We start from the raw sequence: 27,801 nt of genomic DNA, 5'->3' as shown, positions 1-27,801 counted from the left end.
TTATATTACATAGTGCAAGTGTACCTAATGGTGTGTCCAAAAGGCAGCCCATAAAAGTGTAGTTTCTTGCCACTAGGGGGCAGGCCTAACCAACTTTTTATTTTGTTTGTGACGTCCAAAACGATATGGAAGACTATTGTACGTATAATAAAACCTTTAGCTTTTCCTTTTCTATTTTGTTTTAATATATATATATATATATATATATATATATATATATATATATGTATATAATTTTCCCCCAGATATTTTCTATTTCAAAAATATATGGCGGTGTTTACTTTGGATGTTTTTTTTTTTTTTTATTATATAATATGTCGTGTTTAGTATTTACAATTACTAATAATTATGTATTGTAGTAGTAATAGCATCGCTAGTACTATTATGATATATTTTGTTATGAACTGTTGCCTGATTCCGCACCCCAACTGCAGTCTTGGATACTGCAATTCCGCTTTCCTGGTTGGCTTACAGGCTCGTGACGTCACAGTTCCCCCCCAGTTTGGCAGAGGTGCTTGGGCATGGGGGTCCGTCCGGACCTTGGTGATGCACTTGATGCCGGCTCGGTACCGTTTCTCATTCGATGACTAAACCTATATCTGGATGATAGAATAACTTCAGTTTGGACTGCGCAGTAAATCACATTATTTTTGATTTGTATGCAAGTAATTTCTGACGGAAGCTGAATTTTTTATTTTCTATTTTTTTTTTATGGATGCGTACACATGGAAGTGACCCCAATGGAAGCGGATGGAGGTGACTCGTGAATATAACAGCTCTATGTAAGTATATGAAATATTGTCATAATACTGTATAATATTGTCAATATATGTCATTATACTTGAATCACTAAGTTGTGCCTTAATTGTTTGAGGATCATGTGGGGGGGGGGGGGGGGGGTCACTACATTTCGTTTTTGTTTTTACATCCAGTATTTGTTGAACATAAGTATTTGGACAGGACACTTTATCACTTTAAGGGCTGTGCTGGATGAGTTTGATGTGGAAGAAAAACATATCCGACATGAACAAGATGTCACAAATGACCCAAAAATTCCCACATGAACTCAAGTTCGAGAGTCATCCCCATGCAGGGTGGATGCTGATGTGGAATCACTTCCTGTCATAATAGCCAGATGTCCCGATATTTTTGTTTCTAAACCCTCAGACTCTGCTTCTCACTCTGTTTTGGGGGGGAGTGGTTGTGTCTCGTGCAAATGGCAAACCCTTGACGCTGAGAAACAGTCAACAGATTATCTTTTGTTGTCGTGAATTCTGCCACCAACCCAGCGGATTAACCCAATTTTTAAGGCTGCAATATGTGATCAAACAGTTCTCGGCGGAGCCCTCCAGTATGGCCTTAGATTGTTTATTCGTTGTTGCCATGGCAGGGATGTTTTTTTCTTCTTCTTCTGATACTATGTTGCAGAGGATTATCTCCACATGTGTTGTGTGGACCTTTATCAAAAATGTTTCCCCAATGTATGTATATTCCTATGATTGGCTGGTGAATAGTCCAGGCTGTTTAAGACTACCAAAAAAAAAAAAACCCCAACGGTGCCAGCCAATTTGGAGCATTTTCACTCATATTTCAAAGCAAACAGAATATTGTGCAGTATGACGACATAAATATGGTGGACACCATATGAAAGATTGGATTCCATTCTTTCATGAGAAAAAAAAAGTATGTTTCTACTTTATTCCGTTCTTTAGTAATCACCATTTGATTTGATTAGGTCATTGGAGTGACATAAGCGAAAATACAAAAATATTAAGAGAAAAACAATCTTTTTTTTTTTTTTTTTTTTTTTTTTTTTTGTGAAAAGATAAATTTTTTTGCACAATAGTGACTTTGACACTAATATTTTTTGTGTAGTGACAAGGCAGCGTTGTACAAGACGTTGCGCTGCCCATTGAGAGAGAAAGAAAAAAAAAAAGTAATATAAACGTAAATTAACGTTTTTGGCGGCATTCGTTAGGATTTTAGAATATGTCATTAAACGTTTTTGGCAGTCAAACAGTTAAAATTTACTGGGATTAATGTATCATCATCATCATCACGTTTATTAATCAGACTCAGGTCCACATAACAAACTCACATAACATATAAAAGAGGAAAGGATTAAAAAAAAATATATATATATATATATAAACAAATAATAATAATAAAAACAAATATAAAAAAAATATATATATATAACAGGATAAAATAAGCAAATTTACACCTCAACAGATGAGACAATTGTACCAATATGACCAAAAATGGGATCCATATTTTTTTCATATAAAACAAATTTGTTTGTGGAACAAAAATTCAGTGTTTGAATGAATGCGTGAGCACGCTTTTCCTCATAGTGCCGGCAGGAATTGTCTGCAGTGCTGCTGACCTACTTACACAGGCTGAGAAAAGTGGAAAGACGGAGACGATCAGGCTAGGAACGAAAGCGACTTTGTTCATTCTTAGGAGGACGTTGTAGAATTCAGGATTTGAATGATTTCTGGTGCCTTCCTACTTTGGTCGGGATGCTGTGTGTTTATGTGGAGGCATTTGTTTCTCCAAAGAGGAAACGGCTCAGGGCCGCTTCTCATGTTGCGCACTCAAAATATTTAGCAGCAAAGTGCATCTCGTTGTTTATCTGAATCATCATCAGTTAAGTGCGCAGCAGGAAAAGGCTGGAGGACAATGCCAACACAGACGCAAGTAACTTAACTTCGCTTACTTTTTATGAGTATTTGTAAGCTATTTTATGTGTTATGTATCCACAGAATACAGTAAGGCCAGTGCTAAAATTCAAACACAGAGCCCCAATGACTTTTAAATAGAAATGCTAACCACTATTATTCAGTACTAGAGCTGCATTGTAACGGAAATGTCCCAGAGCAGGCTGCTATATGTCAACATATGAAATTGGTGAGCTAGCATGTGGCTCGTTTTACCCAATGTTGTTTTTGTACTTGCTGTTCTGAGGCCAGTGGCAATAATGAGATGTTTATGAATATTGTGACAGCAGCTGCCATGTTTGGCAAGAAGAGCTGCGGCTGCGACTAGTGAAACGGAGACACTCGTTGTTGGTTGGCTGTTTTGTTTGCACATGGTTCATGAAGAATAAAAATCATAAAATCAATTGATAGACATTCGGCCATTTGGGACAGGTGGACAATTCACTTGAAACTTTTAAACAAGAACATAACTACGTGTTTTTATCCTGGATTATCACCAAAATGTAATTGGAATATGTTGTAAAGTGTTAGCTATAGCTAGCTGCTAGCCATCCAACAGCAATCAAAACAAGCATTGATACTGTAACTATCACACAGTAGAGGACAGACAGTGTTGGGAAAATTCGTCTTCCAAGGAAACGAGTTCAAAGTTCAGCTCACAAATTTTATAAACTAGTTCAGTGCATAGTTTGTAATTGAAAAGTTCAACGGTCTGAAAATGAACTCGTTAGTATGGCAATAAAAGTCCCTTGAATTTTAAGGAAAGGGACATTCCTTGAAAACGCAATTTTAAATATAAAAGTAGAGATGGGAAAACCAGGTCAAGAAAGTAAAAACCCTGCCAGAGTTTGGCCTTAGCCACAGGTGCTTCTGGTAACGACGTCGTTCACCTGTCGGTTGAGAACAAGCACCTGTCGTAGCTAAAGCCTGGATTTCGCGTCTCCGCTTTAAAAGGACATTGAGAAATCAAATTATTAAGGAAGTATAATAAGAATACTGTTTTCTAAAATAATTGGCAATTTTAAAATAAAAGAGAAATACGACTATTCCTGCGCGTGTTGGCCTCTTGGGGGCAGTGTGGTGCCATGTATACACGAATATTCGTTATTTGAAGGAATATCACTCCCGAAGTCGATGCTAATTTTCCGTTAGCATTTGAAGGCAATTCCCCATTGACTGTAGCTTTAGCGCTAGCTATGTTTAGGCTGATCAATGAAGCATGTTTTGTTTAAATCTACAATTAATTCTAAATAAATAATTAATTAATTATTTTTATTGTGCTTTTAGTCTCTCCGTAAACTCCAACGGTGATGTCGTTAAACAGCTTAAAGGACGCTTAGAGATGGCAGAATTACATAAAAGTGAAGCCAGGCTTATTTTAGTATATCAAAAGTAGCTTCCTGTTTGTAAATGACTGTTTTTTTGCACTTGCAGGATTTGACTTCCACAGCATGAGGATCGTGGATATGATTCATCTGAGTGCGGCAGTATGATTGGCGCGTCCAGTCTCTCGGGGGACACCCTGATTGCGTGCCACTTCCCGCTGCTTCAGATTCCCGCCTGGCAACTTCCCGTCCAGGCTCTATGCGGCTCAGCGAGGAGGCCGGGCTCCTCGGGCCTGTCTCGGGCGGCGTCCCTCCCAGAGCAAGACAGGATCAGCCAAGAGCATCCCCTTGCTATTAGTCACAAGCATTTTTCCAACAGTTTTGGTAGCCTCAACGAGGACCGCGTCGAGGAGGACGAAGAGGATGGCACCAGCGAATGCGTCTCGGCCTCATCGCCTGAGGAAACAAGAAAGGAAGAGGTTCGAGCGAGAGGAAGTCAGCGTTCGCACAACTCGTTCATTCCCAATCCCGACTTGGATGAGGACGACGAGGATAGCGATGGGGACAACCTTCACAAATACCACGAGGATTCATCTTTCGTGTTGCACGGGGCTTCCAACTGGCACAAAATCACGGACGACGGGAACATGGACTGGAGCCGTGAAGACTTACTGCAGGCTCGAGGCACCCATGTCAGCGGATCTGATGTCGTGGCTTCTGACGCATCGCCCAATCACGTCTGCCGCTCTGTCCGCAACCAATACGAGTCTTCCTCTGAGTTGTTCCCAAATAGCCAAACCGACTATGCCAGTGACTCCTCCTGCGGCAGCTCCGACGGGATCCTGGTGAACTTCTGCACCATGTACAACCACAGCAACAACCCCGCCATGCCTCACGATCTCACCCCCCCGGGGGCGTGTCCGTCCCCATCATCCGAGGGATCCGTATTCCTCAACCTCCAACCTCTTCCGAGTGAGCGCGATGACCAAAACGTGCACCGCCCCCTGAAAGAGGAGCCTCAAAATCTTGACTCAAACCGCACTCCAGGTCTCTCTTCTCTGGAGGCGTCCGACCTGGCGACCTGTCTCCAAAGCCAAACCCCACTGGTCACGGGGACTAATCAGACGTACTACAAGCTGGTGACTTGTGATCTTTCGTCCCAGTCGCCCGGTGCAACCTGGTCCAACTTCACCGGCTGCCTTGAAGATGACGGCGTCAGCGGCCCTGAGATCCACTTTGTCGGTCCTAAGACGAGCGGTCAAGACCGAATACGAATGGAAGTAAGGTTGAAACAAAATGTCTGACTAGTTCTATCTATGAATGTGGGTAACAAGTAGGCACTAACTCAGCAAAATCTCGTCTTGATCGTTCTCTCTATTCCATCTCAGGCAGATTTTCTGGCCCCGGATTTTGAGTTTGCCAGCACTTCCAAAGAGAAATCCCCCTCAAGGATGAAAGACCACGTCCAGAACCAATGGCGCGGGCCATGTTTGCTTTGCGTCAACCATTGCTGCACATGCCGGGCCGCAAGCAAGACAACCCAAGAAGGTGTGATGCCGAACCAGGAACAACGTCACTTTGAGAAAGGTAAGCATCGTGCTTTGTTTTGGGGTATAACGAGGGTCTGCAACCTGCTGCGCTGGAACCGGATGTGGTTCTTTTGTACTTCTCCGGTGGATCTCTAAATATAATCATATGACTTAGATTTAAAAATAAAAAAGTTAAATATTCAAGTCCATATTTTTAAGTTGTTAGAAATAGAGATGAAAGGTAGGTGAAAAGGTTTTCAAACTGACCTAAAAAGGAATAGGAAAAGCAAAAAATTACCATAAAATGTTCATGAAATGGCAAAAAATGTCAGAGAATCGAATAAAAAAAAATTGAATAAAAAAATGGTAGAAAAGTTCAAAAAGTAAACCACAAAATGTCCAAAAACAAAATGAGAAAGCAGATGATTACCATAAAATGGCAGAAATTTGATTTTAAAAAAGCAGAAAAGAAAACTTTTAAAAAGTAACTTTAAAATGTCAAAAAAAAAAGAAATCCCGTAAATGACCAAAAACGCAAAATAGCCAAAAAGTCAGACATTTTAATGTATTATATTATTTTTTTAAAAGGCATAAAAGAAAATGTTTAAAACGTTAGTAAAATTCCTAAATCCAAAGAAATCCTGAAAAGAATACCATTGAATGTCCACAAAATTGCACACAAAAAAAAAAGTCATACAATTGATAGCAAAAAGGCAGAAAAAAATGTATAAGTAAATAAATAGTTAAATAAATAGTTAAATGAAATACCCATAAAATGTCCAAAAAAGAAGGAATAAGAGAGGCAGAAAATTACCAAAATATGTCCATAAAATTGCTAAAAATGACAGAAAGGCAGAAAAATCTCAACATGTATGAAAAACGATGTAGGAAAAATGGAAGATGAAAGCTAGTAGAAAATGAATCTCAAAGTATTGGATGTTGCATGTTTTTCTGTTATGGTGCAGCTCTAATTAGCTCTTGGGCTCTTGAGTACATTAGACTAGGACTAACACACTTTTTCATTGTTCAAATGTTTTGTGGCTCCAGACAGAATTTTTTTGTAGTTTGTCTTAAAATGGCTCTTTTGACAATAAAGGTTGCTGAACCGTTATAAGAAGAAACTGATAATAACATGAGGCATGTTGTTGCTTTTTATCCAGGGACAAATTTGACGTGCTCCAATAGACCACAAAGGCCAACATCGCTCCCAATCCAGCCCATAGTGCTCGGTCCCAGTGACGAACATCACGCCAAGGCCCGGCAGCTGGGTTGCCTTGTTGAACAATACATGAAACAAAAACACAGCAAGAAATCTGACAGCTTCAAGCCAAATCCAAAACCGTCATCGGTCAGCAACCATTGCTCTATCTTCATGGAGGCGTGTTCCAGCTCCGACACCTGCTCCACTTGCACGCCGAGCCCAGATGGCGTCAACCGCAGGAACGTGTGCTTTCAGGCCCACCGTAGTCCGAGGACATCCAGAGCAAGTCCAGATGCAACCCAGACCAACTCAAAGGTCAATCGTGAGGGAACAAGTCCACAAACCGGTACGGAATTGTTTTCAAGTCCGTGCCGGCCCAAGTTTGTTCGAATTCCGACCTACCACGATCTTATCAGCCTAACAACCCCCAAGGAGAACCATCAAAGTCCTGCTCAGTCCCTGAACCAGAGCTTCTTTGAGTCCATTTTCTCCGATTCTACCGCTCAAACCAGCAACCCCTATCAAGCAAATCCTCTTCCGCAGACCCCTCAACCTCAAGGCTTTCGTTTCACAGCCGCGCTCTCCTCCTCTTTGGGTTCGCTGCTCTCATTCGCTGCTTCAGGTCTCCAACATCATCAGCTAAGCCCCGAAGGCGTCAGTGAGGGTCAACAGGGCGAAACTCTGCTCCTGGGCCATCCGACGGACCTCTCACCCGACACCTCGTATGAATCTCTATCCATCAGTCATCTCCAGAGGAGAGGTGAGAGTGACACGATATCGAAGTAGGGCCTGACCGATATGTAATTTTTGAGGCCGATTTTTGGCAGAAAAAAATACAGATGCCACCAAAAATACCATTCGTACTTGTTTACAGCTGCTGTAAAGCATTAACCTTTTCTTTTATGTACTATTTTCACAAGTCTTGGGACTTACTGGGCTAACCTGGGACCTCGGGGATTTATTTTGTGCCATGTCATGTGGAAATGTGTGTTAAGACAAAAAAAATAATAATAATCCTTGGATGTTTGCGTCCTTGAATTTTGAGAAGTCTTTCACTCCTTGAAATATCAATTTTACAATATAACCTGAAATGACAATGACAAAATAAAAACAATAACAAAGTGAAATAAGTATAGTATAAACTAAAATAATAGCCTCTTGGGGGCAGTGTGGTGACGTGCATCCATAGCGTATACACAAAGTGAGTACAGAAGAAAGTTGCGATTAAAATCAATTCTATTAAAATAACTAGTTTTTCACACATTGGGAAGAATTTGTGCCTTTGCGTAGTGTTAGCTCATCTGTGGGTATTTGTTCCCACAAGATTTGTGTGTGGATATTCGTTATTTGAAGTCGATGCTAACTTCCTGTTAGCATTTACTAACTTCCTATTCGCGCTAGGCTAGCGATGTTTTAAAAAACGAAGCATGTTTTGTATTCAAATATACAGTGGATGTAATTCTGAATGTTGTGTATTTAGTTTTACTGTTAACTCCAACTGCGTTGTCATTAAACAGCTTAAAGGACGCTTAGGGACAAAAGAATAACCAGAATAACATACGCTACGCACTTGCTAGTTGCTAATGCTATGCGAGCAAAATGGTTCATTCAGGGTACTTTCACAGCGTCGGAAACTTCGGTTTTCTTCGATAACGTTATAAGGGGAAAATAATTGGCCGATGTTTGAATGCCAATAATCGGCCGATTATAATCGGCGGCCGATTAATCGGTGAGGCCCTATATCAAAGTGTATAACATGAATCTGAATGGAGTCAAAATTAGCATGAATGATCTGACTTCTTCTTTTTTTTTTTTTTTTTTTCCGTGGGTTATCTGTCCGACGAGGAACTCTTGTCAAGAGGAGCAGGGGAAAAGCACTTTGCTTCAGCGGCTCCTTCAAAATGCCCTTAAGGGGCTTCCTCTCACACATGACCTATTTTTAACTCTCCCTGCACGGGATTGGCTGAGCCATCTGCTCGCCGGCCTATGTGAGCGCACAGGAATGATGCAGTACAAACAGCACTAATGATTTATGAACTGCATTACCATTTTTTTTTTTTTCCTGTTAGAGCCACTTCCAATCCTTAATGATTTGAAATTTGAGGCAAGCAAATCGGCGGAGGTTTTCAGCGGCGGTAATACGCCGCCGGTACGACACGGCCCCGCAGGTGGCGTCAGCATGCATAAAGAATTCAGCATGACATTTGCAGGGACCGGCCAGTATGACATGGAGAGAGGAAAGCCATTCTCACGTCTATGTGATGACCTAGTTAGTACAGAGAAAACCAAAACTGCATCTTACAAATGTTTTGTTAAAATACATTAAAAAAAAAACATTTGTGTACTTAGCTGAATTATCTGTGATTTACTTGAGTATTTATTCTTGTCACATTAGGATTTTTTTTCAACCCCTCTGGATTTTAACATAACATCAAAATCAAGACTAAAAAAACAAAAACATGCTTCTCTCATTAAAAAAATTTCTGTCTAATCCACAGATGTAAAACTAAAGGCCCGGGGGCTAGATATGGTCCGCCATATCATTTAATATGGTCCATTTCTTAGATAAATTATTCTTCAAATGAATTAATCATTTTAGATTAAAAATAAATAAATAAACAGTTAAATATTCAAAAAAAACTCCAAAATTTTAAGTTGTCAGAAAACCAGAAATGAAAGGTAGATGAAATTTTTCAAATTGACCTAAAATTAAAAAAGAGAGAGAGAGAAAAAAAAGACCATAAAATGTCCACAAAGGAAGGGGAAACTCAAGCATTTACCATAAAGTGTCCATGAAATTGCCAGAAATGTCAGAAAATTGAATTTTTAAAAAAGGACAGAAAACAAAATATTCAAAAAGTTACCGCAAAATGTCCAGAAACAAAAGAAAGCAGAAAATTACCATGAAATGTCTTTGGAATTGCCAAAAAAGTCAGAAAATTAATTCAATTGAAAAGAAAATGTTCAAAAAGTGACTATAAAATGTCCAAAAACAAAAGAAATCCTGAAAATTTCCCAAAACACAAAATAGCGAAAAAGGCAGATTTATTATTATTATTATTATTATTATTATTTTTAAAGGCAGAAATAAAATGTTTAAAAGGAAACTATAAAATGCCTAAAATCAAAATAAGAAATCCCCCAAAAAAGTTAGAAAATTGATAGCAAAAAATGTCAAACAATATCCATAAAATGTCCAAAAAAGAAGAAGATAGGCAGGAAATTACTGTATGTCCATAAATTTGCCAAAAATATCAGAAATTTGAAAGAAAGGCAGAAAATAAAAATCACAATAACATATGTGGGAATGATTCCCACAACTATTATATTTCAAACCATTTCTGATTTGTTGTGTTATAATACGATATGAATTAACATTTATTTTGGTTTCACCGTCATAAAGGCCCAATGAGGGAAGCCGAAACTGCAAATTACCTTTTGATAAAAATGAGTTTGACACCCCTGGAAGATGTTTTTTTTTTTTTTTTTTTTTTTTTTGTTATTATTAGCTAAGTTACCAGATACAAAGCTGATGAAACATATTTGGTGTCTCATGCAGGACTGTGATTTCTGGCCACAACATTAGGCCCTAATAAAGTCAACAATTGAAACAATGCAATGACACAAATATTCCGAATGCACCGTTGTGTTTATAACTTATTTGTTTTTGTGTGCAGGTTTACTGAGGTCTGTGAGCAGGGCCGTGGACCTAATCATAGCTCATTTCGGCAACAGCAGAGATCCAGAAGAAAAGGTAAGTTTTTTTGTTTACGTTCAAACACACTAATACACGGAGGAATCAGGGGGGAGATGCCATCATTAAGCTTAATGATGCTCCATTTTCCAAAATGCAAATCCCGTCAGATGCGTCTAGGCAACAGCTACCTGAGTGCCATGATGGCCAGTCTGGTCCTGGATCACTTGTGTCCGGCCATCCAAAATATTCTCGAAGACGGTCTCAGGGATCACAAATTAGACGTCGTCGTCGGTCAGCGTCGGAACTCCTCCTGGACCGTAGTGGAAGTCTCGACTAAACCTGGTATGACATAGCTAGATTTAGTTTGTGTTTTTTTTTCATGCTAACTTTTGTTTGGTCTAACAGGTCTGTCCACCAAAGTTCTCTACAGCCTGGTGTGTAAAATCAACAAGTGTCCACAGCTCAACAGCCACAGCATGAGACTGAAGGCCTTTATCATGGGATTGCTTAAGTTAGTTTATTTATTTATTTGTTTGTTTATTTATTTATTTATTGCCACTCACAAAGGCCCCTCAATATCTTTCAGCTTGAGATCGTTGGAATTTTGGCTTAGTTACCTCCACAGTCAAAAAGGTGAGTTGCACATTATATCCAGTAGCCTGAAAATATCATGTCAATAAGGCAAATATCAGACATAGACAATACAAGTGAACATAAAATGTAGTTGTCGAATTGTGATTTTTATTTATTAACTTATTCACTGCCAGCCCAGTAAAAATTGATTTTGACGTCTATATCCGTCAATGGCAGTGAAAGAAAGAATTACCGGTAATAGGAATGAAAGACAATAATTGTCTGGTGTTTCGGCTGTACTTTGGGTGTCAAAAAGTCAAACATACGATATTGGTCAGCTGTGTCTCCCTGTCTGCACAGATGTGGTGACTTCACACTATCACGGTTGGGGCTTCCTGTCCATGTCGCTGGGCAGATGTCGGCCTCTGTTTCAGGAGCTTCTGCTTCTCCTGCAGCCTCTTTCCGTCTTGCCCTTTGAGCTCGACTTGCTGCTGGAGCCCAAGTTGTTACAAAGCGGACAACCGTGCCCGACGCGGGCGTGCGATTCCCCGACTCCGCTCTTCACAGGCATTAAGGTGAAAAAACGTGAAGCGATGCGGCAGGCGGTTTTAGCTTCTGTTCCGGAATGGAGGAACTTGCGGGAGTGTGTGGTGGACGGGACCGGTTGCAGCCAGAATGACTTTGATGCCAGACCTCCAGTAAGTGTGGACTGCGGGAAAATGGAGGAAGACAATGAAAGCACCATCAGTGTTCACGTTGAGAGACCCTGCCAGGGTGGACTGCGCTGGGCTAAACTTTTTGGAGCAGCAAATGCTTCCACCAGGCTGCAGACGAGCTCACAGAGTCAAGTCAAAGGGTAAGTCAAGTCAAGTCAAGTCAAGTCACCTCCAACTATCCATCATCAACAAGTCCCTTACCTTTCACCTTTGACCGTTTTTCATCATCAGTTTTCTTTTTCTTCCGTTTTTCCGCGCCGCTGAGATAGCTTCTTCTTGATGACATTACGGCGTCTGTTTTATTTAGTAGTACTCTCGCTAACGGGATGGGTAGATGGGTTAGATGTCAATCATTCTCACGCTTTGCGTCACAAACTGACACAAAAACATCAGCCACTGCTTAACATCACAGTTTATTTTATTTATGTCCTATGTTTGTTTGGGGTTTTTTAATCAAAAATGGGATGTAATGAACAAATATTAGAGACAGAATAAAGACAGCACATTTTAATCATCCTCAAGTAAGACTACACATAGAGCTTGGGGGCCCCCTGGTGGCTTGGGGGCCCTCGGCAGCTTCACCTATAGCCAAAAACGGCTATGGTTATATTTGGACCTTTTTTTTTTTTTCTTTTTTTTTTTACTATACATTAAGTTAGCCACTGTAAACGAAAATAAAACAAAAATACTCACCCTTCACAGAACTCAAAATAATGTATTTCTTGAAAGAACAAAAGTAAAGACAGAAATGTTACTCACTCTTAGCTAGTCCCTAGCTACTCTCAAAACAAATAGTGCGGCACAGCCGTTAGCTAGCTGACGTATTGCTTCTAATGTGCTTTTGGCGTAAAATCAAACATAACTGAAATAGTGTTTTTTTTTGTTTGTTTTTTTTAAGTGATTTATTGTACATGTATATTCAGAGGCTATTTTAAAACAAAAGAATGACAGTCAAATTTATCAGAAGAATATTAATTTTGCCGGCCGATGTGTTTAAATGCTAATTCTGACACAAACTGCATTGTGAGGAAGACGGAAAGGTGTTTTGCAGAGCGTTACTGTCACCTAGTGGCTTTCGGTAGAAACTGCTATCCAAATTGTGCATAATTTGGGTTGTCACATCATACACAAAATTCCTACTGTATTTCTTCAACCTGTGTTCCTTTTTCCAGGTGTCATCGTCCGTCACAGTGGCTGCAGCTGGACAGATCGCACCTTGGACTCTTGACTCAGTCCATCAGGTCATTGAAGCCGTGAGGCGCTCGCACCGACAAAAGACTGCTTTTCACAAAATGTCTTCCAGGCTAAAGAACACGGCGCTCGGCCGTTCTGCTGCACTAATCACAGAGAACACGAATAATAAGATTAACAGCTTTGGCAGCCTCGCTCGTCAAGCGTTGGCTGTACTTAAATGTAAGCTGAGCCAGCTATTAAAAAGTTAATCGTTAAATTTATGTTAGGTCTTTTGAAAAGTTGAGACTAGACTGATGAACTGACTCATAACTCATCACATAAATTCTTTTTTTTTTCCCCAGCCATCTGTCAAACTAATAGAAAAAAAGGAAAAAAAACACAGTCAGGAATTAAAAAACTGTCATTTTCCCGAAGAAAAATATCCACTGATATGGGTTTAAAACAAACTACAGATTACAGATGGTCAAAATTAGCCAGAAATTCCATCATGTATCAGTGGAAGTGATGGCGCTAAGATGAACCAAAGCACTTTAGCCACATTTCGGTGTTGCTTTACTAATTTCCTAATCATGCTGGCATTCTTTTTGGTGTTGTCATGTCATAATAATCCAAAATTAATGTCGAGTCAGTGGGTGAAAGAACAAAACAAAACATGCTAATGCTAACCTAAGCACCCAAGCTAATTTATTTGAACACTATACTCATTATCTTATCTTTTAGTTCCTTAGCGTAGCAGTTAAATAATCAAATTTCATTTTCCATGCTTCAGTTGTAGCTTTAAACGGAGTGACTAATCATAATATAATTTAGAGAGAGTTGACCAGAATGGGTGTAAAGTATACACTCAGTAAAAGTGGTGATGCTAATGCTAACTAACGCACTTTAGCTACATTACAGTGGGACATTTCTCCTCCTACCAGTGCAGTCATCTAATCTACTGTTTATATCGGTGTTTCTTAAGTGTTGCCATAATGATACCAAATTAATATGGAGTCAATGAAAATGGTCACGCTAACCAAAATTATTTTCTGTTACTTCTTTATTATTGTTGTCAATTTTGAGTTCCTTTTGACTGCTGGTCAACAATTTTGTAAGTATTTGATTTTATTCCATGTTCTTAATGTGAACCTCGTTATGTTGGCTAACAATTTGCGAGCTATTGGTGTTGTATTAACCATTTTGGTCTTCTCCAGCCAACTACATACAACTGTTGTTTTTTTGTTTTGTATTGTTTGTTTTTTTAAATGATTTTAAATCATTTGATCCTTTACATACGTCCTGGTTCATGTGGTTATTACTGGTTGAAGATAAGTCCTTGCATGTTTTCCCCCTCCATATTTGCATGATATTGCATACATACAGTTGGTCCTACAGTAAAACAAGCTTACTGTATTTGTTTTTATGTAAATGAATTCTAAATTAAGGTTTGGAAATGGTCTGATGGAGAGCGATGTCCTCTAAGCCATATTGTAGACTAATTAAAACTACAGTTGTGTAACTTTACAAAATGGAGACTTGCGCCATAACCTGCAATAATCTATGGAATGCTGTGATGTGTGAGAAATGATTTACAGTGTCGGAATGCATCCTTTAATGTCCAAAGACAATCATTTCAATAAAACAGTAGCATATGTACGAGTACATTTATTTCCTTGTTTTTCCCAAATCAGTTTTCCTCTCAGTATTTTTTGGGACGGGGTCTTCTCTTGACACTTTTCTCCAAAGCTTTCTTGGAAAGGCGGCCAAAGGTGTGCCCGTACATGAATTTGTATCCTGGGGGATGATTTATGCTAGTTTAGTTCAACTAATTGCAGATCATCTGAGATGTATTTCCTGTTTTACCTGGGATGTGTCCGGTGAATGATGGCACCACACCCCTGTGGCACGATGGATAGATCGCACGTATGGATGGTAGCGCGCAGTCCCCGCCCCCTTGCTGCCTCCCGAACTGGGCAAGGGCCTCGTTGGTGGCAACGGGGTAGCCTTTCCCGATGAGGAAGCGGGATTTCGGCACATGTCCTGTAAAGCCTTCAAAAAAATAAAGTGTCGGCTCATTTTGATGAGTGTGGTTGGAAACGGCTCTACGTAGCCTGATGCAAGTGGACTGCATCATTTTATTTTTTTTTATCATTATTTTGGACAAAAAGCTTCGTTAATTGAAATATTACCCACCAGCCCTTTTTAGTACCTGACATGTAGTACTTGTAAGGGTTGCAATCATCCAACAAATACGGTTTTGCAATGGGGGTGAAACTCTTCAAGGGCTTATAGGACGCTACTTGGTTCGAAACTGCAGTTAGGGGCGCTGTTGACCTCTGGACCTAAGAATGAACAACAAAACATTCCTCTAAAAAAACAAAAAAAACAACTAGAACTGGGAATTATGTATCTAAGTGATTCTACTGTGAATGTTTCTATTTATGTGGCCTTCCCTTTTGGTAGGGTGGATGACATTACACTGAACTGAAACTGAGCTCCTCCATTCATAATTCAGCATGGGGGACCTGATTCAAGCATGCTAGGTACACCTGAAAGCTCGCTAATGTAATCCAAAAGCTATAATGCCTTTATTTTTACCAGTGCTGTGAACTGCTTCATACATTGAACTGTCAAAACTGTTTATTCGATGATTAGTTGCAACTGCGTAATGTAGTCCCAGAAATTAAGGCGCGAACCTCCGCCTGCCGTTGTGAGTAGTTGACAGCGAGCGATGGATCCGTCGACGCCCGCTGAATATTTGCGTACGTCTTCTGGTAAAAGTCAGAAAATGCTCTCTGACATGTTTCCGCATAGCTGCAGGAAATGTAGTTCTGCCTTCTGGGGATGAAACCTACAGGCAGGAAACGCAGGGCAAGGAGGCAGAGATGAAGCCAAAAAAGGCATTTAATAGAACAAAACAAGGAGGTAAACGAGGTACTGCTCAGAAACAACAAAAAAACTCAGGGAAAGCAAACTTGGGAGGAACTACGGGGCAAATATCCAGCAGCATGTCAGGAGGAAATGACAATGAATCGACAACGGACAGCGGGGAGACAAGAAACTAAATACACATACAGTAATTGACGCAATTAGACACAGCTGGGAAAGAGGCGGAGGATGCTGATTGGTTGACACATGAGGAAGGTGGACAAGACAATGCTTGACAAGACTAGGATGGTACACAAGGACAACAATGCAAAACGCAGATCATGACTGTACTTAAAGAAGCATGAGGATAAAGACAAAAACCAAAACTAAATCCGAACCATAACAAAAGTAAAACAAAAAACTAACCAAAACCCAACCCAAACCATGACAGTTTAACACTTTTTTTTTTCCCATTAATTAATCAGGAATGACAGACACAATTAATCTCTCAACTCCAGTGTTTAGCTGTAAGATATATTGACCAATTATGTTTTAATTCAAGGGATACTTCACTTATTTAGCCCATTATAGCAATAAAAAAGTTAATATTTTGCCTATACTTAATTTGATACTTTAATTATTTTTCACGTACATTTAAAAACACATTTTGCAACTTGCTGTCGCCTGAAAATGACATCACAAGGGCTCAGGTAACCAATCACAGCTCAGCTTGTGAATGTCACATGACCAAACCTAGAAATGTTTACGTTACACTGCATAATGTTGACTTCTATTTACACTTGTATGTAAGTTACTAAAATATTACTGTAAAAATGTGCGAAAATTATACTTATTTAAAGGGGAAGTCAACCCAAAAATATTCTTACTATTGCGTTTGTGGAATAGGAACTAAGCAGCAAAATCTACCCGTTTTATCATTATCACGGGGCGGCCATTTTGCCACTTGCTGTCGACTAAAAATGACATCATGGTTGTTTAAGGCTGAAGTAATGACCAATCACAGCTCAGCATTTTGCTGCGTTTGGTCATGTGACATTCGCAAGCTGAGCTGTGATTGGTCGTTACGCGTGGACAGCAACTAACAAAATGCCCGCCCCCTGAGAATGATAAAACAGTTGGATTGTGCTGCTTAGTTCATATTCAATAAACGAAACAATCAGAATGCCATATTTAGTAGAGTGAGGGTGCAAAGAAGCTATGTTTTTTAAATATATGTTAGAAATATTTTTTTTTAAAGAAGATGCGTGTAATATATCTACCGGTGTAACCGGGCATGATCCGTCCGGCGTGTCTCTCAGGGATGCTTCTGAGGGTCCCATCAGGACTCGAGGGCAGGACCGGGTTCCGCAGCTCAGCCATCAGCTGGCCATACGACTTGCCTATTTTGAACTTTAGCTGTGGACGATAACCCGAGTAGCTAAAAAAAATAAATACGTAAATGTAATTTTTGCCCTAGAATGATCATCCCGGAGGAGCGTACTCACCCTGGTATGTACCGTGGCTGTCGTTCCAACAGAACTGTGCTCAATTCTCTCTCCATACCGGCGCCATTGGATCACCTGCGCTCTTGTTGACTGGTTGCTCAGGTATTGGCTTGCTTGGTTGCTACACACAAGAGCCGCTAAACTGAGTGATGGCCCTGAGAGGTTCACTCTTTCAAATGGTCACGATGAAAATGATGGAAACGTGTATCATAAATAAGCGGAATCATTTATTTTGTTTGTCTCTGTCGCAAGGTAATCAACATGTTCCTATTGATGCTCGGCATTACATGAAACGTGCGTTTACATTAATGTGTAACAGCGCCCTCTAGTGGTAGATAGTGGCAAATAAGTTAATCGATCTATCCATTATTTTTATTTTATCCCCCCTTCTGTAGTGACAATTAGGAAGCTAGATGTCATTAACTGGAATTTAAAACGAAAACAATTTCATATTGAATGCTTATCTGCCTTTTAATCTTAAACATTTTTATGTCAATGTGTTTGTAAAAAGAGATCAAATATATTCCAGTTTGCAAAACAATCACATTGATTGTGAACATTCCGCAGTGCGAGGAAAGCGGCCACGTTTGCTCTTGTGCAATAGCGATTGTGTTTGATGTAAGGAGCTCAGATCATATCAGCACATAGGAATGTCCATTCTACACATTCCTACTGTCATACCGATCGCCACTCATGTTGCGAAATACAGTTTCAGGCTTCAGTGACAACCTATAATAATAATTCAAATGAGTTACAGTCACGACCTAAGTTAAATAATTTTCAGAATTCCATTTTTTTTTTTTTTTCGGGGGCTTTCTGTGTTTATTTTTTCCCCTCAATGCATTTCAATTAAATTTTGCTTGTCATAGCCTAGTGCAAGTTATGGGACAGTTTAAAATAGATAATATGTACTTGTCTTGGTCTTATGCTTAGTATGACAGTAAACTTCCTCTTGTCACGAATTGGTCACAACATGTGAAGTTTGCGCTGCCAACATTTCATGTTCATATCTCTTTTTTTTTTTTTTTTTTTTTTTTTTTTTTTTTTGATCTCACTAAGTTCTGTAGAGTAAATTAGACTTGACACCAACATCTTGGATAGAAGCAACCAGTATAGGAGTGGCATAGCTCAGGTGGTAGAGTGGCAGTCTCCCAAGCTGAAGTAATAACTTTTTTTTTTTTTTTTTTTAAATAAACTAGTAAAACTTAGTCAAAATATCTCCTTGCAAAGATGACTTTACTTCCTGAGTGAAAAGTCTTTAGTAGGTTTTATGTGATTCTCTCGTACACACTAAAATACTTTGAGTAAAATTTAGTCTGAATATTTGACTCTCTTCAAGTGTAAATTTTACTCTAGAGTGGGACCAAATAGACTAAGTTTTAAGTAAAATTTACTCTACAGAATTTACTGTATCATTTTATGGCCTAGAAGCGGTTTTCATACAAATATTTACTGTAATTATGACTACTACATACTCCTCACTCACTGACATTTTATAGAAGAAATAGTTGGAGCAAAACATTTAAAAAATATGAAATGTAGAAATGAATTACAAGAAGAAAAATTGTCATATGAAGAGGGTGAAAATAATAAATTCCTCCTAATTTTTGTACTATTAAAAATAAATAATGCACATAATAATAATGATGGTAAAAAATAATGGTAATGTCTGAACACTGCAGAATTTTTACACTTAAAATATTGTCACATGCTGGAGGTTGGATCCCAAAGCGCAGACACAAATAAGGTTTTAACTATTTATTCACGTCGAGAGGCGTAAGAACAAACTTGACTAGACGAGAAACAAAGAGTTGCACAGAGGGACAGAAAGCAATAATCCGGCAAACACACACAATTCTCAGACTGCTACTACAGAATTGATCTGATTGGTTGTGGCTAAGTAAAGGATTAAAGATTGACATCACAAAGCTCATGACATCACATAGCGTCTTTCCAGTTGAAACCAGATGATGGTTACATCATTACATAACAGACACTTGACCTCACGGTCATGAACTCAACTTAACAGGTCATGACCTCAAACTTAACCCTAGCGTGACCCCAGACATGACAAACACAAGACTTCACACATTAATTTGGGATTTTCCTCCTATATAATATATCGTAAATATTGGTTTCTTTATAATATCATAAGTTTAATGCACATTGGTAAAAATGATATTGGCCTTATTGTTATAGTGCATTTTATGTGACCCAAGGAGACGCTTAACAAAAACTACAGGTAAGTGTAGAGTGTGTGTGCGTGTACAGTATTTACCAAAGGGAAAAAAAATCCAGTTCACATAGTTTCTTAAATCTAAGTCTCCTGTCAGACTTGGGTCATGTCATACCTTGCGTGTTTCACAGGTATTCGCGAGTCCCCAACGAAGGAATCGTCATTGTTCCACTACGTGAGCGACAGCGAGGCGCGAGTGTGAGCATGCGGTTCTGCGGCGAGGCAGGACGGGCGACGTGGAGAAGAAGGCGTGGTGACGAAGGTGCGGGGGCGGACCTGAATGGGATGTTTTGAATTCTGCTTGAGCAACTCGCCTCCAGAATTGCCCTCGTTCTTTGTTGCAGGTGTATGAGCAAGCGGCGATGAATCTTTACAGGAGTTTTGGGAATCTGATGGAGGCCTGGGTGGCTGAGCAAAGCCCGGACCCCGAGTTGCTGGAGGATATTCCCAAGGAACCCCCTTCCCTTTCTTCTTCGGGCTTGGGAAAAAACGTGCGAGCAGAATCGGTGGACTCTGGAGTGGAGACAGCCAGCACGGATATTGCAGAGATGGATTCTTTTGCATCAGGGGTAGCGCATGACAACTACATACCGTTCTCATCAGCTGGGTCTGCTTCGCTGCCCCCTTATCCAACGCCGCCTGCCGTCTCCCAACCGACAAGTCCCAGCAGACTTCAAGGATCCGTCGTCTTTAACTCCAAACTGAGACAAGCCCTCAAGAGATCCGAGTCCCGGCGACAATCTGAGCCCCACGGAGACGATCAATGCGTTCGCGCTGCCTCTCGACACAGAACCTCCATGATGAGGTCTGAGAGTTTTGGCTCATGGAAGAGCGTCAGGCCGTCCGTTCCAGGGTGGCACAGAAGCAGGATGGAGCCAATGCAGGTAAGATCGGAGGTGAGGATGGGAATTGGGTTTGGATAAGGCTTAAGGTTGAGGGTTTGGTCTGGGATTACTATTGGAAATTTATGTTCGGGTTGGGGTTGGATTTAGGGTCAGGGTTTAGGGTCAGGGTTTGGCTCTTGAGCTTCAGGATTTCATAGGCAACCTGCAGCTCCGGAGCCACATGCGGCTCTTTAGTCCCTCACCTGTGGTTCCCTGTGGACCGCTTACAAAAAAAAAAAAAAAAAAAAAAAAAAAAAAAGTAAAAATTAATATAAACTTTTTTACATACAGTATTTTTAAAAATATATATTTTTTGATTTAAAAAAAATATATATATTTTTGCATTTTTGGTAAAATACATTTTATATAAATTGTATTATATTTTATATTATTTATGTTCATTTTTATATAATGTAATTTTATTATTTTTATTTTATGCTTAAAAATATTTTTAGATAAAATATTATTTAAGTGAATTCACATTTTAAAAATGAGTAATTAAATAATCAAAAATGTCTAAATTTGTAACTTGTTAGAAAGAGTCGAAAAGTTAGATGAAAAAGTTTTTTAAAAAAGTACCTAGAAATGTCCAAAAAGATCAGAAAATTGCCATATTAATGTACACTAAATTCCCCCCCAAAAAGTTAAAAAAGAAAGGAAAAAAAAGAAAACGTTCAAAAAGTAACCATAAAATGTCCAAAAAACAAAAGAATTAAGGCAGAAAATTACCATAAAATGTCTTTGGAATTGCCAAAACAAATTGTTAGCAAAAAAAGGCAGAAAAGGAAAAACATTCAAAAACTATCAAATGTCCAAAAACAAAAGAAGAAATCACTTTATATTATCATATAAAGTATACAAAATTGTCCAAAAAGTTGGAAAAAATTGTTTTAAAAAAAAAGTCAGAAAAGAAAACGTTTAAAGAGTAACTATAAAATGTCCAAAAACAAAAAAATTAATCCCAAAAATTACCGTAAAATGTACACAAAATTGTCAAAATGTCCAAAAAAGGAAGAAGAGCGGCATTTTTTTTTTTTTTTTTTTTTTTACCATAATATGTCCATCCTATTTTGTTCATCACAATGTTCAAATATTTTGAAGACAGATTTTTTTTTGTTTATTTGGCCTAAAATGGCTCTTTTGACAGTAAAGTTTGTTGACCCCTGTCATAGGGGATAGATAGGGTCCCTCCCCCCTCAAACTACACATGCTAATTTTGGGTGGAGTCTATTAAAGAGTGCCAGCAGCAGCTTGAAGATGACATCAATTAAATCCTCCAGCAACATGCTGATTCTTGTTTCCTCTGTCAAGGTAAAAGTGAAGGGGAGACGCGTACCCGCTCAGTCCTTTCTTCCAAACTGCGTTCATCCCGCACACATGCGATTACTCACTCGGCACCGCTGTCACGCTGGCGACCCGACACAAATGCGTCTCTGTTGCAAGAGATCATAAACCAGTCCGCCTACATGACTTTACGCCCGCAGGCGGTGAGAGCAATGGAAGGGAAAATTTCAGCAGTTAGTCTGATCTTTCGCTTGAAGTGTTTGCGAGTTAATTAATCAGTCAATCAAGGCGTTAAGCTCCGTAGTTTCACCTTCACGTCGGAACAGGAAGGGACCGTCCACAAACTGTTGCCATCAAGTTAGGAGGATGGAATTGTCCAAAAGATCTCATTCCCTTTCACTGGAACGACATTGAGGTGCTGCTTCTTTCATTTAAAGACAATTTATTTGGACATCACATTGTGCATTCACGATGCCTTTGTTCTCGAGCGTTTATTTTATGATTCTGCAAGTTCAGAGGAAGCGCCTGAGCTCTTGACTAACGACACCACACTACATACTTTCCAGTCATTTAAAAATGATAATTATATTTAATTAAATCTTTTTTTTCTTTTTTCTGTTGTTTAAACACTGGGGAAGGTACGTGGAGATTTTGAAGGGAAAAAAAAATGTGATGCTATGAATCAAGCGAAACAGGTTGGAAATAACCTTGCACGCTCCTTGTCAGAATGCCAGAGAGACAGTAATTACCGAAATGTAAGATCTTTGCAATTTAGTTTTTTTGAACCGTGTCGAAAGAGCACTTCACGACACGCAAGATTTAAGCAGAAGTCATTTTGCCTGGATTAAAGAATACAAAAGACTGTAATAATTTCCTACATAAACATACAAAAAATACAATTTAAAGCAGGGTACACATATGCCTTTTTAGTTAAACCAATTTTTAAAATAAAAAATCTGCACGACTGTTTACACTGCTCTTACTGTACTACAGATGACCACCACATTGGAAAATACAAAGGAAAGGAAGTAGAAGAAGAAACAAAGTTAGCATGATTGTTTCCGCATATGTTAACTTTACTGAAGTTACAAACTAATTTTTATTGTGTTAATGACTTGAGTGACAAACCACTCAACACTCGCCCAGCAACATCTTAAGTTGCTTATTAGTTAACACGTCGCACTGGGTTTTCCACCGTAGTTTTAAAATGGCTGCCGAGCGCACAATCGACATTAAATCTGACTGCAACAGTGATAGCCTCACAGAGGCTCCTAATGTGGGCTAAAGCGTGCTTAGCACACGACATGTAGCTTAGCCTAGCAGAGTACAACTCACCCGGATGTTTACCGTCCACTTCGACTCGCCGGCGGCTGGATCTGTCAGTTTTATCCGACTTTCAGTTGGAAACAAATCTTTGGCGTGTCCTCCATGGCTGTACTGCTTTTGAAGAAGTGCTTCTTTAGTTGTAAGGCGAAATTCCACCTTTGATGTCCGCCGTGGGATGCGATAATTACTCGTGAGCGCCTTTGCCGCCATCCAATCAATCTGTATTTTACGCACGCGATACGTCACGATGATCACGTGACTGTCCAAAATGCCCACTACAGTTCAACACTCAAGTGGCAAGTAATAAAAATGCCTCACATGAAAATTTTCCAGATAATAACTCTTGCCGCATGTAAACATGAACCTCTGACAAGTTACATTAGCCTAAGCCACACAATGCCAATATGTCTCGAAGTTAGCCTAACTGTATCAGGAAGCTAGCAACATACTTTAGCAAACTTACCTTCAAAATTAAAGAGAAACATTGAGAACTAAGAACTTGAAACTCATTTCAAGCTTTCTCATGAATTTTTAATGCCCGGCAATTCTTCATTATGTCATTCATGGTAACGTTCAACAGAGAACGCCAACTGGAAGTTCACACGTCACTGAACACCAAACGTGATAGTGTTGTGCGTATCACTCATTTAAAACTCCAAATGCTCCTAGAAAGCTTCATATCATTTATTATACAGTATGAATCATCCTCAGCTAAAAAATAGATGTACATTTCAAAGTATTTTTGTTCCATTTTCACCATTCTTTTCATCTTGTTGGTGAGTGTGGGGGCAGTGCCCTAGCTAGCCGCAACTGGTATCAATTTCTCTTTTTAGTTTAAAAAAAAAAAAAGGAAAGATCGCTGACCTAGTAGTTAGCACGGCTGTCTCACCATTCTGAGGTTCCGGGTTCAGAGTTGACATGCATGTTAGCATCAATGAAGATTCAAAATTGTCGGATGAGTTCACAAGCTAAAGTTGATGCTAACTGTTAAACACGAATGATACCTCACAATGAGTGAGTCATTGTGTTCTTCTTTGTCACCTTCCTATCTCGTGCCGTGTTTCAGGGTTCCCGTGAGGTGTTCTCCACGGACCTGAGTCCTGGGCTCAGGTACTTGGACCAGGTGTGCCAAATATGGGAGGACATCGCCAAGCAGCAGCTTGCTAATGGTGGCTACCACGTGGAGAGGGCTCAGGTAAATGACAGACTTTTTAAAAAAAAATTTTTTATTTTGATCATGCCATCCTGTTTACTAATGACTTCCTCCTACTCCTCCTCTTGTCAGGATTCCAGCAGCTGTCAGTCATTAGGCCAACCTCTTTCTTTCTACAAAGCTAAGCTTGAGAGTCTTTCCAACAAACACAAACAGCTTAAAGATTTTTCTTATGGACATTTTCGACAGCGATCAGCTTCAGAATCAGTCATAACATCAACACACCCACGTGAGTTTTTACATTTGAGTGAAATATTTGACAGCAGATTTTTTTTTTTTTTTTACATGTATTTATTTTTTTAACAGAAAAGTTCGATCTCGGCTCCAGAGAGCAGCAAATGAGCACATTCAACCTACTGGACAACAAAACTAAGGACAATAAAATACAGGTAGAAATCTGTTTCATAACGATTTACCCAATTCATTAGGTCACTTCCTATTGATTTTAGGTCCATCCTGGGTCACTTCCTGTTGAAACAGGTCATTTCCTGTTGATTTTAGGTCAGTTCAGGGTAACTTCCTGTTGAAATCAGGTCATTTTTAGGTCACTTCCTGCTGAAATTAAGTCACTTCCTGTTGAATTTAGGTCTGTTCTGGGTCACTTCCTGTTGAAATCAGGTCAATCCCTGGCATACCTAATCAATTGGCCAAGATGGCCGCCACTCTGTGTGGGCAGGGGCCGAGAATCCTGGGTGCACCTCAACAATTGGACAAGATGGCCACCACTCTGTGTGTGTGTGCGTGCGCAGTGGTGCTGAAGTCCCTGGCCTAGCTAATCAATTGGCCAAGATGGCCACCGCTGTGTGTGGGCTGTAGTGTGAGAATCCCTGGCCTAGCTAATCAATTAAATGGTTTTAATTGATCAAGAAATGTGGAAGTTAAGCCATAATCAACAAACTGAAAATGGGTTACTGTCTCTTTAACAAATATGCGCATTCACGCACACACATTTCGTAATTACCAGGTGGGCGAACATTTTGCTTCAATTGAGTTCTATGAGAAAGCGCACACCTCGAACAAAAGGCTCTCACGACTCAACGGTTTGAGATACAGATTTCAGAAATGGCCCGTTAGAACGGCAAGGCTTTGGGGAACGCAAGCATGTTCTCATTTTTTAAATCGGATGAAAAATGACCAAATTAGAGCAGGTTGAAAACGCGTGACGGATTTTACATGATCAGTTTTGAAAAAGAAAATAACTGAATTTGTTTTTCTAAAAAGGGAGACATCGCACACAGAAGCTACAAGAACTGGAAGATCAAGCATGTGTCTTTGAAGAGAAACGAGTCCGGTCTTCAAAATACAAACGAGTGAGTGGAAATATTGTAAATAAGCTCTTAGTGGGGAGCGTGCGCGTGCCATATGGTACACGATGATGCGGGGCTGCTCCAAGATGGCGGGCGGCCACCCTCTCTGACCGCTTCCTGTTGGCCACTGAATGCTCATCTCGGCTCCGTTCAACGTGTTCTTGTTGTTCTTTCGTTGCAGCCAACTGATTCAGTCTCTGGACAGAAACGCCGCGCGGCGACACCTGAGCCAAATGTTCAGGATGAGACGGAGAACTCTCCCCGTCCTTACCTGACGCGGCAGGAAATGCCAAATAATTTTAACGTCTTAGCTTAATGTAAGTTATTATAAATATACACGTTAGATTAATATTACAGTATTTTGTATCATGTACGTTTGTAACATGCAATACCTTTCACTATGAATGTTAATTTGATGTGTAAATACTTGTGGATAGAATATAGACAAAAGATAAAGTATTTTTTTATTGTGTACATTTTTTTGCAACCCACAAGTTCCTTCCATATGAAGTCTATACTGTCAGAGACAAAAGCATTGAGACTAATGCTAGTGATTGTCTCAAGATTTGTTGTTTATATGGTAAATGAGTTTTTCCTAATAATTATGAACCATTATGTGCAGGTGAAAACCTACTTTTTTTTTTTTTTTTTTTTTTTTTTTTTAGAACTGCTTGTTTTTCAACATTTATTTTGGTACATTACGTTATTTGCAATAAATGTAAATTAAGTAATTATTTAATTCCTCATGATTGTGTTGCGACATACTTTTTTAGTGCATGAATACATACAATACAAATGAAAAGGAGAAAGAGACTCGGTAAAGAAAGAAATCAGAATTATCTCTGTTTGGATTACAACACAACATTCACTTAATGTCGACACGTGCGTCTTCTGTTCGATTTGGTTTTGGAGGTTCACATTACAGTGTATTTTTTTTTTTTACTTTTATTGGTTGCTCTGTCCATTTACATAAATATTTTGTGAGTGACGTTAGAGGCGAGGAACTTTGTTTTGCAGCAGGATCCCAAGACACACAAGCTAGCAGTGAGGCTAAAAACACGCCCTAGTTTATGACATTACAATCTTCAAATCATTTTATGTTTTTTTTTTAATAACTTTTATGCTCTGGGAAATGAAAAGAGACCTTAAAACTGCTCTTTGTAACAGCCTCAAAAATATATTTATAAAAGCCTTTTTATTTGACCATTTATGACTGAAACATCTTCTAACTAGACTAAGTGCAATTGCAGGCGAAATTGCGTGGGAATGCTGAAAGAAAATTGAGAGCTAAATTATGAAATTCTAACCTCTTGGTTACTAGACAATACGCTTTACCAACTGTGCCATTAAGGAATATCAGACACCTGGTAATGATGATAAGTTATTTATATATGGAAGTGGGCATGGTAAGTGATACTTAGGACAAGTTCAATGTATTAAATGTTAAATTGTGCAAATAGTGTAAATAATGTGGAATCAGACGATATATACCCAGGAGGCATTAATTTTTTAAGCGAGTTGAAATGTGAACAATGTAAATTGGAAGTATTATGTAAGAGTTGTTAGGTGGCAAAAAAAAGTGTTGAGAATAAAAATCACAATAACATATGTGGGAATGCTTCAGCATTCCCACAATTAGTAGTTTAACACCTTAGCTGTTCACAATGGGTACTCCTGCAAGCCTCTGGCTAATAGTTGTTAGACTGGATTCGGGTTTGAATTTCCTGCCCACTGTCTGCGGATGTGACGTCACATGCACATTTCTTACGTGAAGAAGGGTGTGTGCAGTTGATCTGGGTGGAGGAGTTGAACCGTCACTTTCCTTCAGTGCTTGTTGGCGTGGGTTCGCTTCACTGCCTGGGAGACCATGTTTGTTTGTGTGAGTGAGTGACACAAAAAAAAAAAAAAAAAAAAATGGAAAAGGGTGTGTGCAGTTTCATATTTTTTGGGGGGCCACAGGAGGCAATAGTGATTCAAAATTGAATTTTCTGCATTCAATAGGACGTTATTTTTGGAGAAATTTCCAAATTGCCGTTTTTGTCCAAACAATGTATTTTTGTCAATAACAAACTAATCTCTGCAACATATGCCTGATTCATATTCATTTGTTAAAGTGGCTTAGAATAATATTTAATATACTTTTTGGAACTAAAACCATTGCCTTGTTTTTTTGTTGTTTTTTTTAACCTATTTTCTTTTAATGTTGTAATTTTGATTTGGTTTTACTTGGTGTAAAAAGTTTGA

The 27,801-nt window shown here is 39.2% G+C and overlaps 3 protein-coding genes across 7 annotated transcripts in view; 2 read left to right on the top strand and 1 right to left on the bottom strand.

The window, feature by feature from the left end:
• Positions 1-502: 502 nt before the first annotated feature.
• On the top strand, positions 503-14,588 carry LOC144001924 (uncharacterized). Of its 2 annotated transcripts, none has more exons than XM_077496579.1 (10): positions 503-782; positions 4,155-5,325; positions 5,434-5,632; positions 6,735-7,535; positions 10,453-10,529; positions 10,640-10,814; positions 10,878-10,983; positions 11,059-11,105; positions 11,406-11,901; positions 12,934-14,588. In XM_077496579.1, the coding sequence occupies exons 2-10, from the start codon at positions 4,210-4,212 to the stop codon at positions 13,016-13,018; spliced, it is 3,102 nt and encodes a 1,033-aa protein (XP_077352705.1). In that variant the 5' UTR covers positions 503-782; positions 4,155-4,209; the 3' UTR covers positions 13,019-14,588. The 2 variants fall into 2 exon arrangements, with proteins under 2 accessions (XP_077352705.1, XP_077352706.1); XM_077496580.1 differs by lacking the exon at positions 503-782 and adding an exon at positions 2,362-2,700.
• Positions 13,904-27,801, top strand: part of LOC144001925 (uncharacterized) — a 33,784-nt gene continuing 19,886 nt past the window's right edge. Inside the window, exons 1-8 of one of the 3 annotated variants that reach the window (XR_013278634.1) lie at positions 13,904-14,045; positions 19,675-19,805; positions 19,888-20,427; positions 24,104-24,232; positions 24,323-24,479; positions 24,557-24,639; positions 25,472-25,560; positions 25,739-25,874. Coding sequence is in view for 2 of the 3 variants with exons in the window: in XM_077496581.1 (XP_077352707.1) it covers positions 19,906-20,427; positions 24,104-24,232; positions 24,323-24,479; positions 24,557-24,639; positions 25,472-25,560; positions 25,739-25,832 (1,074 nt within the window). In the remaining variant the exon portion in view is untranslated. Of the gene's footprint in view, positions 14,046-19,055; positions 19,550-19,674; positions 19,806-19,887; positions 20,428-24,103; positions 24,233-24,322; positions 24,480-24,556; positions 24,640-25,471; positions 25,561-25,738; positions 27,470-27,801 lie in introns of those variants that run through there. The other 2 variants (XM_077496581.1, XM_077496582.1) reach the window with 2 other exon arrangements.
• Positions 14,550-19,762, bottom strand: cimip2b (ciliary microtubule inner protein 2B). 2 transcript variants are annotated; one of them, XM_077496583.1, is made up of 7 exons: positions 19,659-19,762; positions 17,308-17,428; positions 17,083-17,240; positions 15,631-15,785; positions 15,144-15,276; positions 14,798-14,983; positions 14,550-14,728 (listed from the first exon to the last, which is right to left on the bottom strand). In XM_077496583.1, exons 2-7 carry the CDS (start codon positions 17,361-17,363, stop codon positions 14,634-14,636), a joined length of 783 nt encoding a protein of 260 aa, XP_077352709.1. In that variant the 5' UTR covers positions 17,364-17,428; positions 19,659-19,762; the 3' UTR covers positions 14,550-14,633. The 2 variants fall into 2 exon arrangements, with proteins under 2 accessions (XP_077352709.1, XP_077352711.1); XM_077496585.1 differs by lacking the exon at positions 19,659-19,762 and having other exon boundaries at positions 17,308-18,166.

The sequence above is a fragment of the Festucalex cinctus genome, chromosome 15 (assembly GCF_051991245.1).
Source record: "Festucalex cinctus isolate MCC-2025b chromosome 15, RoL_Fcin_1.0, whole genome shotgun sequence".
Classification (NCBI taxonomy): Eukaryota; Metazoa; Chordata; class Actinopteri; order Syngnathiformes; family Syngnathidae; genus Festucalex; species Festucalex cinctus.
The sequence above is the reverse complement of the archived record's forward strand: the minus strand, read 5'-3'. Positions and strand labels throughout refer to the sequence as shown.